The sequence below is a fragment of the Dreissena polymorpha genome, chromosome 5 (assembly GCF_020536995.1).
Source record: "Dreissena polymorpha isolate Duluth1 chromosome 5, UMN_Dpol_1.0, whole genome shotgun sequence".
Lineage (NCBI taxonomy): Eukaryota > Metazoa > Mollusca > Bivalvia > Myida > Dreissenidae > Dreissena > Dreissena polymorpha.
Window position 1 is genome coordinate 52,294,191 of NC_068359.1, and position 16,064 is coordinate 52,310,254.

The 16,064-nt window shown below is 33.9% G+C and overlaps 1 protein-coding gene and 1 long non-coding RNA gene across 2 annotated transcripts; both read left to right on the top strand.

The window, feature by feature from the left end:
- The first annotated feature begins 797 nt into the window (after positions 1-797).
- Positions 798-2,613, top strand: LOC127880851 (uncharacterized). Its single transcript, XR_008049792.1, has 3 exons — positions 798-940; positions 2,118-2,217; positions 2,503-2,613. It is a non-coding gene; the product is annotated as an uncharacterized LOC127880851 (long non-coding RNA).
- Positions 2,614-3,342: 729 nt separating this feature from the next.
- On the top strand, positions 3,343-7,359 carry LOC127830949 (macrophage mannose receptor 1-like). The gene is made up of 9 exons (XM_052355891.1): positions 3,343-3,417; positions 3,692-4,042; positions 4,416-4,688; positions 5,523-5,673; positions 5,771-5,824; positions 6,058-6,117; positions 6,358-6,636; positions 6,921-7,088; positions 7,256-7,359. Exons 4-9 carry the CDS (start codon positions 5,538-5,540, stop codon positions 7,291-7,293), a joined length of 735 nt encoding a protein of 244 aa, XP_052211851.1. The 5' UTR covers positions 3,343-3,417; positions 3,692-4,042; positions 4,416-4,688; positions 5,523-5,537; the 3' UTR covers positions 7,294-7,359.
- Positions 7,360-16,064: the final 8,705 nt, after the last annotated feature.

The window sequence follows — 16,064 nt, forward strand, 5'->3', positions numbered from 1 at the left end:
TAAACACCTCTACTGCATCTGTACACACCAACTGCATGTCCATATTTGGAAATCTGGATGAATTATGGAACCTTCATATACCCCAGGGGTGCACATAAACTGGACAAAAGCCGAGTGTGGGGGTGGTTTTGAAAAAATCAGTATTTTTTTTTAAAGCATGGAAAGACTACCTAAAAAAGTGCATGTAGTTCAGTGAAATGATGCTGATTAAGAAAATAATAGATTAGATTAGATTTTGATAGGTGCCCATTACGGGTGCGCTACTTTAATGATGATACCCATTAACACGGGGAGGGGCTGATTAAAGAAATTCTTACGATACAAATGTATTAATTATTCAAACAAAATATGAAAGTTGATTGCTATAGTTTATAAAGGTTTTAAGAACTGTATATACTCTTTAAAGAAAATATTGCTTATTGTTATCGCTTTGGTATATATGAGGCCATCAAATTCTTTGTAGGAAAAATGTAAGTTCAGGAACATTACAAAGATATTGAAAAAAAACGTTTAGAAACCGTTCATTTAAGGAAAGTGACCAAGTGTCCATACAATACGATGCCTTCATCTTAAAGTTATATTATGGCTATTGCTCGCAAAATTCCTTTAGTATAATTTTGTTATTAACTGAAAACAAGACCTAATATATTTGACCTTAAACCTTAGGCTACGTTTCAGAAATCGACCTCATAGTGATATCGTTTAATCGTGTATTACCATCTAAACAATTGCAGTAGGACCTCATTTCTGTTAGATAAAATCGCCTGTATAAGTTTTAGTTCGTTTCACTGCGAACACGCGTGTCCTCATTTCTGTTTGAATGTTCCGAATGTTGAAGGTCTTAATCTGGCATTTGCCCTTATCTTGACCGCATTTGAACGGGCGTAATCTGACTTTACACATGCTTATAACACCACACGAGGATGATTTGCCTATTAAAGTAAGATTTGCTTTTCAATCATTGCATTTAACGTGTAGTTTGCTCATAATGCACACGATTTAATCTGAATCGGTTGCCAAAATGAAAAAAACATATTTCGCATGCATGTGTGTATGAATTGTCATATAAATGATTACAATAAAACCCTATTATACGCATCTTTTCGCTCAAAGATTTTTGAAAAGCAATATTTAAAGTTGGATTACGGTTCAGTTGATTTCTTTTAAACGCGTTACATAATTTTGTAAATAATGCACTGCAATGGTGTTTGGAAGTGTGCATATGGTTTAATTCAACCGATGCTTATGGATTTAAATTCCTGCATTATATATTCAACCACCGTTAATAAAAAAAATCGTTGAATCGTTTTATATCGGAGCCGTTTCTAAAACATTGCATCAGCTGTCGTTGTTATTTAAATATACGATCGTCATTCAAATAAGGCTATGGAACATAAACAGAAACTCAATCGCGGCATGAGGCTTAAATATAAATATAAATGGACAAGGCTGTTCTTTAAATGAATAGCAAAACTAAATTTCACCGACAAACACGTGTACAATTAACTTAACGTAGTTATTTAGCCATTTTAGGAAAGTTTGAAGTGATGTTCGATTTTAAACAAAATAAAAAATAAAATACTAACTCATCGATAATAGTTTACCGTTTTATATCAATGATTAACTTGCATATTAGTTGCAATATAATACCTGACAATATAATAATGCGCGTTCAATACATACCAGGATTTGTTTTCTGAAGACGCGTCTTTTTGTTTTAGCATCGGTTTTTATTATTGTCAAAAAAGAAGACAATTTCATGCTTGGAAGCTTTGAAACGCTAATTCAAGTATTTTCCTTACTAGTTGATTCTCAACGTATTTGTAAAGTAAAAGTCGTACGCGGTTAAAGACTGCGGTGGCTTTGTGGGTATGGCGTCATCTGTTTGATACCCCAATTGAGCGTTCAAGCCATATAAAACACAGTACTGGTTCTCCATAAGTAAAGTGTCGGAGTGTCTTAATAAACATAAGACTGTTGATGCAACACGCTGAAATTAATAGATTTTTACTCATTGGTTACATTAAGCCGCAAAACATTTTAAATTATCAATCTCCTGTCATTTATTTCCAGTTTTCTGTGTATATTGATGTTCTTCTGTCTGGGGATTGTTTCAGGAACCGTGTCATGTTAATTGTCGTCTTCTTTTGGACTACATGTTCTGCAGACTTCAGTTGCATCTGCAGCTACAAAGTGGAATTATCAGTTTACCAACAGGTTGTATAGTATTGCGTTCGTAAATATATTTTATACGAAGAGCAAGCAATCAAAAACAAACAAAGCTATTAAAATATAACTAATAAATAATTCAAGCCATGACTAATTGAATAGTTTGTATCGACATGAATATCAAGGAAATGACATACATGTACATCAACTGCTAACATTTAATTCAAATGTATTTAGTATTCACAGCCGAAAAACACAATGTAGGGTAAAGAAACTTCCTTGGTTAACGTGCATAGTCAATGCTATCGCCAATGCTTTAAGTTCTTGTTAAAGAGCGACAAAACCTCCACTGGTATCGGCTACATGTACGAGTTTGACTGCAAACCACAAGTACTTGATGTCGAGGTGGACAATGAATGGTTCGTCATAATGTTCGAGAAGAAGGTAATTAAATAAAAATATTGATTTACTTTTTTTCATACATACATACAGACATTTTACATACATACAACCCATCCTTTTTGTTCTGCACCCAGCAAAATGTATTCGGTATTTTACACATATTCTTGCAGTCTAGAATTGTGCGTGTTGTTAATATTTTATGTATAGCATCCATGCTTCAAACTTGCTGTGTATTGCATTAAGTGAACAAATGTGATGCCTATAATTCCCTTCATGTACACTGTAAATGCAATTTTAAAAAATTAATAAAAACCTACCAGCGTGTAATGTCATGTATGACACAGCGTGAATATGATGCATCAGTATAATATACAAAATTAGTAGTAAACATTTCTCTCTTTTACTGGACATCTGCTTTTAATATATTTGTAAACTAAGTTAACTTTTCGTTTGGCAACTTTACTATAAATTTATCAAGAAAACAAGATGACAGTCTGTAGTAGGTGTATTATATATGGATACTATGCTGCTTATTGTATGTGTAGTATTGTATAATAGTAATGCATGAGCATTTAACCTGCTTAATATATCTGTGTTTATCTTATGCGGAACTATAAAGCCGCTCGGTTAAGGTAAACTTTAAGACTTGTAAATTGCAAATATACACATGACAAAGTATTTTTTGTATATGTTTATACTAAATAATACTAAACAAAATTGTAAATGGCAGCGTCATTCACATTTCATAACACGTGAATACAATTCGGCTGTAGATGGGTTACGTAGAAAAGGATCCCAACGTCGTTGCACAGGTCTGCCCTGGTAGTATTCCAGCCACGGATATGTGTAAGTAATGAAAGGTGTCTAGTATGAACACAGATAGGGACGAACATCTGAGTCGCATTCATCGCGCTTGAAAACAACCAGTATCCATGATCATATTTAAACCGGTAACTTTCCTCAAATGACACATGTAACAAAAAAAATGTGTTTTTCAAAATTAAATATGGTTTCTGTTGTTTTGTGTCGGTGTTTCTAATAACAAAAACAACAACATTTAACATGTCAAAGTTCAATTCTGTTATCGGATACCTTTAATTGACTGTTTTGTTGTTTTAAGTGCCAACAACACAAACGCTGACACTAGTATCAAGCGCAAGCCAATCAACGACAACACAATCTACTCATGGACCTACGTTCACGCGCGTCACAAAGGTTTCAACAAATACTCGAACGACAACAACTGTTGCGCCCAAAACAGAGTTAACAACAGAAGCTAGAACAACGGTGCCAACAACTTATTCGGGCACAAGTAACTCAACGTCTGAAACAATAGCAACAATACAAGTCAATTCGGTTTCACAAGTGGGTGCGCTGCCAGAGCTTACTTCATCATCAACAACCAAACCAACGATTGGAGCTAATCTGCCCGCGACATCAAGTGGTGAATTTGATGCCAAATTATTCCGTGGTAAGTGTTTTCCTAATCATGTTATGGGATTTTGAGGTCTAAAAAACAAAAGTAATTCAAATGAGATAATATTGTTGCTTAAAATCTGAACAATCTAAAAATTAAATTAATATATATATATTAAATATTGTTATATTAGTCTGCAGGTTCCAAAATCTTAAAATTATTTGATCAATATATATTTTATGGTTTGATTATTTTAAAAATAAATCCATAAATTGTGAAATAAACATAAATCCATAAATTGAGTAATAACAATAAATAAATGCATTGAATAATTATTATAATAATGCATGGTTTATCCCATGTTTAATCCAATAGGGTACATGACACACTTTAAAATCCGATTTAAAATATAGCACATATTTTCCAGAACAATTGGAGCTATGTAGATCAATAAATACTTCACATATAATGACACATACTTACCTCACCGGATACTGCTACGAGTTTGTGACGTATAACCCACGCATGTGGGCATTGGCAGAGTTACACTGTAATGCACGCGGAGGCCATTTACTGTCCATAACAACTGGATCAGAGGATGAATATATACACCAAATTATCAAGACTCATCAGCATCTACAGAATGCAACCTTTTGGACAGGGCTTTCAGTTCATGATAACAGCTCAGCATGGACAGACGGTTAGTGATACGTTTCTATTTTGCTTCCTCTCGATAAAGTGTGGATATCCGACTCTAAAGGGGCCTTTTCACGTTTTGGTTAATTGACAAAATTATCAAAAGTTGTTTCAGATTCGCAAATTTTCGTTTTAGTTATGATATTTGTGAGGAAACAGTGATACAGAACATTTGCCATACTCTAAAATAGCCATTATATACATCTTTTGACTATTTTGAGTTTTTACTGGAGCTTTTTAGATCCAATGTTTACATTTATCAATATAAACCATTCAATGACAAACTTCGATACATTCCAAAATCTGTGAAAAGGCCCCTTTAATATCGGAATTTTAATGTTTCAACCTTAATCAAAATCATCAAAACATGAATGAGGAAAGCTATAGTCCCGATGGGTAAAGCATTATTCACTTTGAAGATATTTATAAAGACAACAAATTGCGTTATCAGTACAGCGGTAAAGAAACACTTATGCTAATTAATTTCTTAAACTATTTTTGCAAATAAAAATATTTGTAATCGTATACATCTCTGGTTTCGTTGATGTTCTCGTATTATTGCTGCTATACTTTTACTCGTTTGTCAACTTCAATATTATATTTATTTCAAAACATCTTTCATATGCCTTTAAAACTTTTGAGACAAACATAGAACATATTACTGCCTTGTAATGAACAAGAACAACGTTACACGTTTAGTGATAACTACTATAATATTATACGGCATTGTAATTGGTACGTAAACATAAAAATCTATTTCTAAGCTATTTGATTAATTGTGGTCTAAATTGTGTATAAATACAGACTTCTTCAATGCTTAAACTATATATTTTTCCAGGAAGCGGAATAGAATATGTGCACTACATACGATAGGGAACATCTTGGATTTGATTCGTCAACACAATGTGTTGTGATTAATTCATCGATATCGGCAAATATGTGGAACAAAATAGACTGCTTGTCAGATCATGAGTTTATTTGTAAATACGGTAAGTTCAATTTAATGTGAATAATTTGAATAAAAATAATAAGTGTATTTATTACCATTGGCTGCCATAAAATACGCATGCTTATTTTTCTCTTCAGCTACCACACAAGTCTCCACAACATTAATAAATGGATTGTCATCAAGCACAGTCGGTAAGCGATTAATAATACATATATGTTTGCGGTTTGATTTACAAGTCTTACCTGATAAGAAACGATGTAATTTTGAACGTTTATACATTACTTTATTTCTAATTCATTAATAATGATAATATTTAAAATACTGAAAATATGATATGACCAATATTGTTTGTATTTAGTGAATTACCGTTGTTAGTTATTGGCTAAAAAGTGTTGCTATTTTATAATTCCTCTTGAAACTCTAGCGACAAAAGCGACAACTGGACACGCTTCTCCTGCTACCACGACGGTTTATTTTTCTCATGGTATGATACTTTAAACGTCTTTCAATCACCGCATTCGTTATGATGTAACAACTATTAATATAACCATTGCTTAGTTTAAAATAATACCCCATGCAATTTACACCCAACATGCCAAATTGAATGAAGTTTTAAGTTTTTACGTCGTTGTATTTTAATACTTAATATGTAATATTTCCATATTTTGGGATATTATGAAATAAAGACGGAAACATACGAAAACGGTTTGTAAACTTTCGTCAGGTTACACGCAACTCTGCTCCGACCAAGTGAAGGCCCAAGAACAAAGTGGAAACCATGTCGCACAAAATGACTCGAGTTGCTACGTCCTCTTTCAAAGTCCAGACGAATGGTCCCCTGCACGGGATTTTTGTAACAATTCTAGCGGACATATGCTGACGATAAACAGCTTGAAGGAACAAGTGTTTGTTGGCGACTTTCTTATTCATTATGGGATACGCAGAGGCGTGTGGTTGGGATTGAATGACCTTGACATGGAAGGAAATTTTACATGGGTTACAGGTAAACATAACTGCGTATGGAAAATACAATATATATTAGGTTGACACATTGTTTACATAATAAACAAAACATTTCTTATGATGCCAAATAAACACAGCAAATAAAACAAATATTGCAAGTATTGAAGATTATTATAAAAGGTATAATTCATTTTTATATGATTTTTTCGTGAATATTGTGAACCGGTGTCATTTATTTCTGGATCGGTACTGTTTCTTCTGTTGACATCGTTTTAATCAACCATTTTGTTCAAAATGAGAACATTGGTAGCTCCTTGATTTCAGGGGAATCTGTCACGTTCACTGATTGGTATTCCCATCCTGACGAAGATGTGATGAACAATATCCACGACTGTGTGGAAATGTTGCCAGCACAGGCGGGAGTTTGGCGCTCCACAATGTGTTCAAAGCAAGGATCTGTTTCTGCACTACACGTGGTCGTTTGTGAATACGGTGTGTAAACTTAAAATGTAATGCTTATGAACGCCTCTTAACAAAACATTAATAAAAAAATGTTCTGTAAAAATACTTTCATGAAACTGACTTAGGAAAATTTAAGATTACATTTTGCATACTGATTTTAAGCTTGGCTATTGAAATATAATTTTTGTCAATTTCAGATGCCATAAAACCGATTGTTAACGCTATTATTGGATAAGATCAACACTTGCACATACCACTGTGCCACAAAAACAAATAAAAACGTTGTAAGATTTCAGTTATATGTGTTTATTTAGTAAATTTTGTACATAGCAAACTTCCCAAGTCCCAATCTGGAATCATGCATTTAACAGAAATGTATCAAAGGCAACAGTTCCAGTTGTTTTACACTAAACCGCCTACATAATTAGACATACATTGTAACATTAATGGGGTAAAATAAATGGGCATTTTTTCGTAAAGAAGATACGCAAAATGAAAAACGTTTAATTTAAGTTGATTCTGCCATGACAATTATGTTGTAAAACGTAATGCCTATAGGAAGAAAACATAATTAACCCAACACAGGACTAAAAGAAATAAGTCAGAAGATGACTGGGGTAGCAAACTTTTTTTAATAACTCATGAGTGCTATTAAAGGTTTAATATTGATTCGGCGATGAAGCTAAAAAAGCACGTATTAAAAATAAGGCTTTAAATGTAGTGTCGATTGGTTGTTAAATATTTGAACACTGAACATCTTAAGAAAAATGCAATCCATATTAGCAGCAGAGTTTGATATAACAAGATCAAGAAAGTAGAGATCATTAGTAAATGCGGCACCACTGCAACTGACCACAAATAACATACAGCGTCACTAAGTGGAGAGCATTTAAAAAAACCAACAACAACAGCAAACCCATTGTACACTTGATCATTGAAACGGTATTTCTTGCGATACAGTGAACCTTTTATTCTGGCTTTTATTGATCAGCCAGACATCATGCAAACATAAAGCATCCAGAGGTCTTCCGTTTCACTAAAACTCACAACACCAGTATGGATAGTCGTGAATGGTTCGGTGAATTCCTAGACTATTGCTTTTCAATCACATTACATGTTTTACAACACTTAAAATCCATTGAAAGAGAAGCAAGTCTTTTGTCTGATCATTACTTTTTTTAATTTTAGCAATTCTGTTGTTCAATTCAAGTCTTTAGAAACATATAATTCTTTGCTGTCAGACATTGTGTACGTACAGCACATAAACAAAAACAGATTATATTAAACTTCAATTCGCACTACCAATTTACAATTATAAAAACATAAATACAATTTCTGAAGTTAATAACGAGTTGTTTGGAATAAAGGATATGTCATGTACCATAACAAATTCGGACGAATTATTACAAAATAAGCATGTGCACATGACCATTCGTGATATTATAATATTTTTATACAACGGAAATTAAAACGATATATAACAAAGGACAAAATTGTCACAAAATCAAGTTTTCAATTTAAAAAAAGTCTGATGAAGGGAGACAATTCAAAATGTGCATTGTTACCCCCATTGTTTTAAATTCAATCTTTTCTCGTGGCGACCTTGATTTCAATTTGAAAAAAAGTCTGATAATGGAAGACAACTCAAAATGTGCATTGTTTCGGATTGTTCATAGTTACCCCACTTGTTTCAAAATCAATCTATTTTTAGTCGTGGCGACCTTGACCTTGGAGATATCGACGTTATTCTTTCGCGCGACCCACCGTCTAATAATGGTGAACAAACGTGCCAAATGATTTTAAAATCTCACAATGAACGACATAGTTATGGCCCGGACAAGCTCATTTATGGCCTTTTTTGACCTTTGAACTCAAAGTGTGACCTTGACCTTGGAGATATCGGCGTAATTTTTTCGCGCGACACACCGCCCTTTGATGGTAAACAAATGTTCCAAATAATTTTAAAATCTCACAATGAACGACAAAGTTATGACCCGGACAAGCTTGTTCCGAAGCCAGCCCGCCCGCCCGCCAGCCCGCCGACATTCGCCAATCTAATAACCAGTTTTGTCCTTCGGAAAACCTGGTTAAAATGTTTGACATGTTAAAATATAAGACAATAGTATAAGGATTAACGTAAACCTATTTATACTGTTCAATTAGCATCAATTGCAAAAAAAACTTTATCAAAAAAAAGACATAGCATTGAAATATTACCGTGTCCTTCGCTTTTCATTGGATTTTGTTTTATGGTTGATCACATACACCTCTAAAACACGCACTTGAACACCCATTATACAATGATAATGATAATAACTTTCTTAACATCTAGATTGCCAAGACTCATAACATATATTATTAGTTTTTTATTTAATTTATTCATCTTATTAATCACGATATAGTACCACTAATTGATATTTTTGTTTATTTCGTTAACAAATTGAAATTGCCGGTGTTTAGCATTGAGGCCACATTTACCCTGATGCCAAGGACTAGCATGCATTATGAAATCAAATAAACTTATCAAAATGCAATTTTGATACTACATTTTATTTCTTTATATACATTATTTAGGTGTTATGTTTATCGGATTTTTAAAATGTTGTATCGATTTATTTGGCAAAACACATGCCTGATGCATACTTTTTGCTTTAACGTAACCATTGCTTTTTCCAACCAGTCAGTCATTTTTCGCTAAAAATACCGATTTATGAAATATAACCATAACTGACCTAAATCACTCAATTCAGACAGTTTTATATTGGATTTTAAATTTTCTGAGATAGCATGCAAACTTCGCATCTATATGCCTAATTTTTATATCCACTTATTGTATGGGCACGGTGCAATTTAATGTTTCTAGAAGCGATTTTCGCTCCGTTATTATGACTCAATTAAGTCCATCATTTTCTTCTTGCTCTGCTCATCGTTTGACTCGGGAAGTTATACAATAGCAAATTATACCTCATTCTGTGATATTTGGGGTAACCGTCATATTGAATTTTCCATACCCAGATGAAGCCGTTTTGATGAATGTTAAAATTACAGTCAAGCGTACATGGCGGTTGTGACATTGCATTGATCGATAGACATGCCTGTACACATAACATGTTTATCTTAGGCGACTGAAGAACGTTAATAGGGTTGGATGTCGCTGTCCCTAAGATATGTGCACAGCTTCGAGTGTCTGCTATAATGCTCTTCGAACGAGTATTCTTTTCCTTTTGTGTTGCGACTTGTATTGTTCTAGGTGAACAGATTTTTCGTTTGCGATACATTCATATTCCACAGAACATAAATGCATTCATTGTACATATTCTTTCACCTTTCAAATACATCATTACCCTATATTTCTTTTAAACTACAAAAATGTATTTCCGCTGAAAATTAACCAACTATCTCTGGTTGTATTGCATGCATTTAACATACACTATTTACCAGCAGTGTAACAGTTTTTTTCCGTTGCATTGCATGCATCTAAGGGATATCATTTACCAACAATGTAATATTTGCCTTGCGTTGTTTTGAATGCATATAGCAGTCACTATTCACCAATAGTTTTACAGTTATCGTATGTTGTATTACATGTATAAAACGTACAGTTTTCACCAATAATTTAACGGTTGACCCGCGTTGTTTAGAATGGATTGAACAGGCATCATTTATCAAAATAGTATAGCAGTTGTATCCGATGTATCACATTCATCTTATAGACACTATTCACAATAGTGTGACCCTTTCTCCTTTTGTTTTGTATGCTTCTCACACACACCATTCACCAATATCGTAACAGTAATCTCCAGTTTGCAAGCATCTTAGCGTCACCATTCACCAATACTGTAACAATTTTCCCCTGTTGCACGTCAAGCATCTAAAAGACACAATTTTTGAATAGTGCGACAGTTGTCTCCTGTTGTATTGCATATATCTAATACACACCATTAAACAATGTTAATTCGTCTCCGTTTTAATTACATTCATATAACCGACAACATTCACCAATAGTGTAATAGTTGTCTCACCATGTAATGCATACATTCTATCAGAGACCATTCACAAATAGTGTAACAGTTGCCTCACGACGTATTGTATGTATCTAACATTAGTTACAGCAATTTTTATAGTTGTACCCTGTTGTATTTCATACATATAACAGACACCATTCACCAATAGTGTAGCAGTCGACTCTTTTATAGTGTATGCATATACGGTCAACATTCACATATAGCGTAACAGTTATATTGCATGCCACCGAATTGCATGCATCAAGCAAATAACATGAACCAATAGCGCAACATTTGTCTTACGTTGCATTGCATATATCTTTCAGACACCATTCACAAACAAACATCATACAACAATATTGCGACAATTGTATTCCGGTGTCTTGTATGCATTTAAAAGACACCATTCACCACAATGTAACAGCTGTCTCTCGTCGTATTGCCTGCATTCAACAGACATCACCATTCACTAAAACTTTATCAATTTTTCCCCGTTGTATTGCTTGCATCAAACAAACACAATTTACTAATAGTGTAATAAGTTTATCTCGTTGCAGTGCATACATATAACAAATACCATGTACCGATAGTGTAACAGTTTTCTCTCGATGTATTGCATACATCTAACAGACATCCTTCACCGTCAATTTAACCGTTGTCTCCAGTTGTAATGCATGTATCAAACATACACCATTCTCATGTTGTAACAGTTGTCTCATGGTGTGGTGTATGCATCTAACAGACATCATTCACCAATAATGTAACAGTTGCCTTAGTTTGCTTTGCATGCACCTAACAAACACACGGCTTTCATCGATAGTTTAACAGCTGCCACCCGTTGTATTGCACGCATCTAACACGCACAATCGACCAATAGAAACAGACGACATTGAGCAATATTTCAACAGCTGTCTCCCGTTGGAAATGATAAAAGTAACATACACCTTTCACCAACAGAGAAACAGTTGTCTCTCGTTTTATTGCATGTACCAAACATACACCATTCACCATACGTGTTACAATTGTCTCTAGTTATATTGAATGTTTCAAACATACACCATTCACCATACGTGTTACAATTATCTCTCGTTATATTGCATGCATCAAACATACACCATTCACCATAAGTGTTAAAATTGTCTCTCGTTATATTGCATGTTTAAAACATACACCATTTACCATACGTGTTACAATTGTCTCTCGTTATATTGCATGTTTCAAACATACACCATTCACTATACGTGTTACAATTTTCTCTCGTTATATTGCATGTTTCAAACATACACCATTCACCATACGTGTTACAATTGTCTCTCGTTATATTGCATGTTTCAAACATACTCCATTCACCATACGTGTTACAATTGTCTATCGTTATATTGCATATATCAAACATACACCATTTACCATACGTGTTATAATTGTCTCTCGTTATATTGCATGTTTCAAACATACACCATTCACCATACGTGTTACAATTGTCTCTCGTTATATTGCATGTTTCAAACATACACCATTCACCATACGTGTTACAATTGTCTCTCGTTATATTGCATGTTTCAAACATACTCCATTCACCATACGTGTTACAATTGTCTCTCGTTATATTGCATATATCAAACATACTCCATTCACCATACGTGTTATAATTGTCTCTCGTTATATTGCATGTTTCAAACATACACCATTTACCATACGTGTTACAATTGTCTCTCGTTATATTGCATGTTTCCAACATACACCATTTACCATACGTGTAACAATTGTCTCTCGTTATATTGCATGTTTCAAACATACACCATTCACCATACGTGTTACAATTGTCTCTCGTTATATTGCATATATCAAACATACACCATTCACCATACGTGTAACAATTGTCTCTCGTTATATTGCATGCATCAAACATACACCATTCACCATACGTGTAACAATTGTCTCTCGTTATATTGCATGCATCAAACATACACCATTCACCATACGTGTAACAATTGTCTCTCGTTATATTGCATATATCAAACATACACCATTCACCATACGTGTAACAATTGTCTCTCGTTATATTGCATATATCAAACATACACCATTCACCATACGTGTTACAATTGTCTCTCGTTATATTGCATGTTTCAAACATACACCATTCACCATACGTGTTACAATTGTCTCTCGTTATATTGCATATATCAAACATACTCCATTCACCATACGTGTTATAATTGTCTCTCGTTATATTGCATATATCAAACATACACCATTCACCATACGTGTTACAATTGTCTCTCGTTATATTGCATATATCAAACATACACCATTCACCATACGTGTTACAATTGTCTCTCGTTATATTGCATATATCAAACATACACCATTCACCATACGTGTTATAATTGTCTCTCGTTATATTGCATGTTTCAAACATACTCCATTCACCATACGTGTTACAATTGTCTCTCGTTATATTGCATGTTTCAAACATACACCATTTACCATACGTGTTACAATTGTCTCTCGTTATATTGCATGTATCAAACATACACCATTTACCATACGTGTTACAATTGTCTCTCGTTATATTGCATGCATCAAACATACACCATTCACCATACGTGTTACAATTGTCTCTCGTTATATTGCATGTTTCAAACATACACCATTCACCATACGTGTTATAATTGTCTCTCGTTATATTGCATGTTTCAAACATACACCATTCACCATTCGTGTTATAATTGTCTCTCGTTATATTGCATGTTTCAAACATACACCATTCACCATACGTGTTACAAGTATCTCTCGTTATATTGCATGTTTCAAACATACACCATTCACCATACGTGTTACAATTGTCTCTCGTTATATTGCATGTTTCAAACATACACCATTCACCATACGTGTTACAATTGTCTCTCGTTATATTGCATATATCAAACATACTCCATTCACCATACGTGTTATAATTGTCTCTCGTTATATTGCATATATCAAACATACACCATTCACCATACGTGTTATAATTGTCTCTCGTTATATTGCATGTATCAAACATACACCATTCACCATACGTGTTACAATTGTCTCTCGTTATATTGCATGTATCAAACATACACCATTCACCATACGTGTTACAATTGTCTCTCGTTATATTGCATGCATCAAACATACACCATTCACCATACGTGTTACAATTGTCTCTCGTTATATTGCATGCATCAAACATACACCATTCACCATACGTGTTACAATTGTCTCTCGTTATATTGCATGTTTCAAACATACACCATTCACCATACGTGTTACAATTGTCTCTCGTTATATTGCATGCATCAAACATACACCATTCACCATACGTGTTACAATTGTCTCTCGTTATATTGCATGTTTCAAACATACTCCATTCACCATACGTGTTACAATTGTCTCTCGTTATATTGCATATATCAAACATACACCATTCACCATACGTGTTATAATTGTCTCTCGTTATATTGCATGCATCAAACATACACCATTCACCATACGTGTTACAATTGTCTCTCGTTATATTGCATGTTTCAAACATACACCATTCACCATACGTGTTACAATTGTCTCTCGTTATATTGCATGCATCAAACATACACCATTTACCATACGTGTTATAATTGTCTCTCGTTATATTGCATGCATCAAACATACACCATTCACCATACGTGTTACAATTGTCTCTCGTTATATTGCATGTTTCAAACATACACCATTCACCATACATGTTACAATTGTCTCTCGTTATATTGCATGTTTCAAACATACACCATTCACCATACGTGTTACAATTGTCTCTCGTTATATTGCATGTTTCAAACATACACCATTCACCATACGTGTTACAATTGTCTCTCGTTATATTGCATGCATCAAACATACACCATTTACCATACGTGTTACAATTGTCTCTCGTTATATTGCATGCATCAAACATACACCATTCACCATACGTGTTACAATTGTCTCTCGTTATATTGCATGTTTCAAACATACACCATTCACCATACATGTTACAATTGTCTCTCGTTATATTGCATGTTTCAAACATACACCATTTACCATACGTGTTACAATTGTCTCTCGTTATATTGCATGTATCAAACATACACCATTCACCATACGTGTTACAAGTATCTCTCGTTATATTGCATGCATCAAACATACACCATTTACCATACGTGTTACAATTGTCTCTCGTTATATTGCATGTTTCAAACATACACCATTCACCATACGTGTTACAATTGTCTCTCGTTATATTGCATATATCAAACATACTCCATTCACCATACGTGTTACAATTGTCTCTCGTAATATTGCATGCATCAAACATACACCATTTACCATACGTGTTACAATTGTCTCTCGTTATATTGCATGTTTCAAACATACACCATTCACCATACGTGTTACAATTGTCTCTCGTTATATTGCATATATCAAACATACTCCATTCACCATACGTGTTATAATTGTCTCTCGTTATATTGCATGTTTCAAACATACACCATTTACCATACGTGTTACAATTGTCTCTCGTTATATTGCATGTTTCAAACATACACCATTCACCATACGTGTTACAATTGTCTCTCGTTATATTGCATATATCAAACATACACCATTCACCATACGTGTAACAATTGTCTCTCGTTATATTGCATGCATCAAACATACACCATTTACCATACGTGTTACAATTGTCTCTCGTTATATTGCATGTTTCAAACATACACCATTCACCATACGTGTTACAATTGTCTCTCGTTATATTGCATGTTTCAAACATACACCATTCACCATACGTGTTACAATTGTCTCTCGTTATATTGCATGTTTCAAACATACTCCATTCACCTTACGTGTTACAATTGTCTCTCGTTATATTGCATATATCAAACATACTCCATTCACCATACGTGTTATAATTGTCTCTCGTTATATTGCATGTTTCAAACATACACCATTTACCATA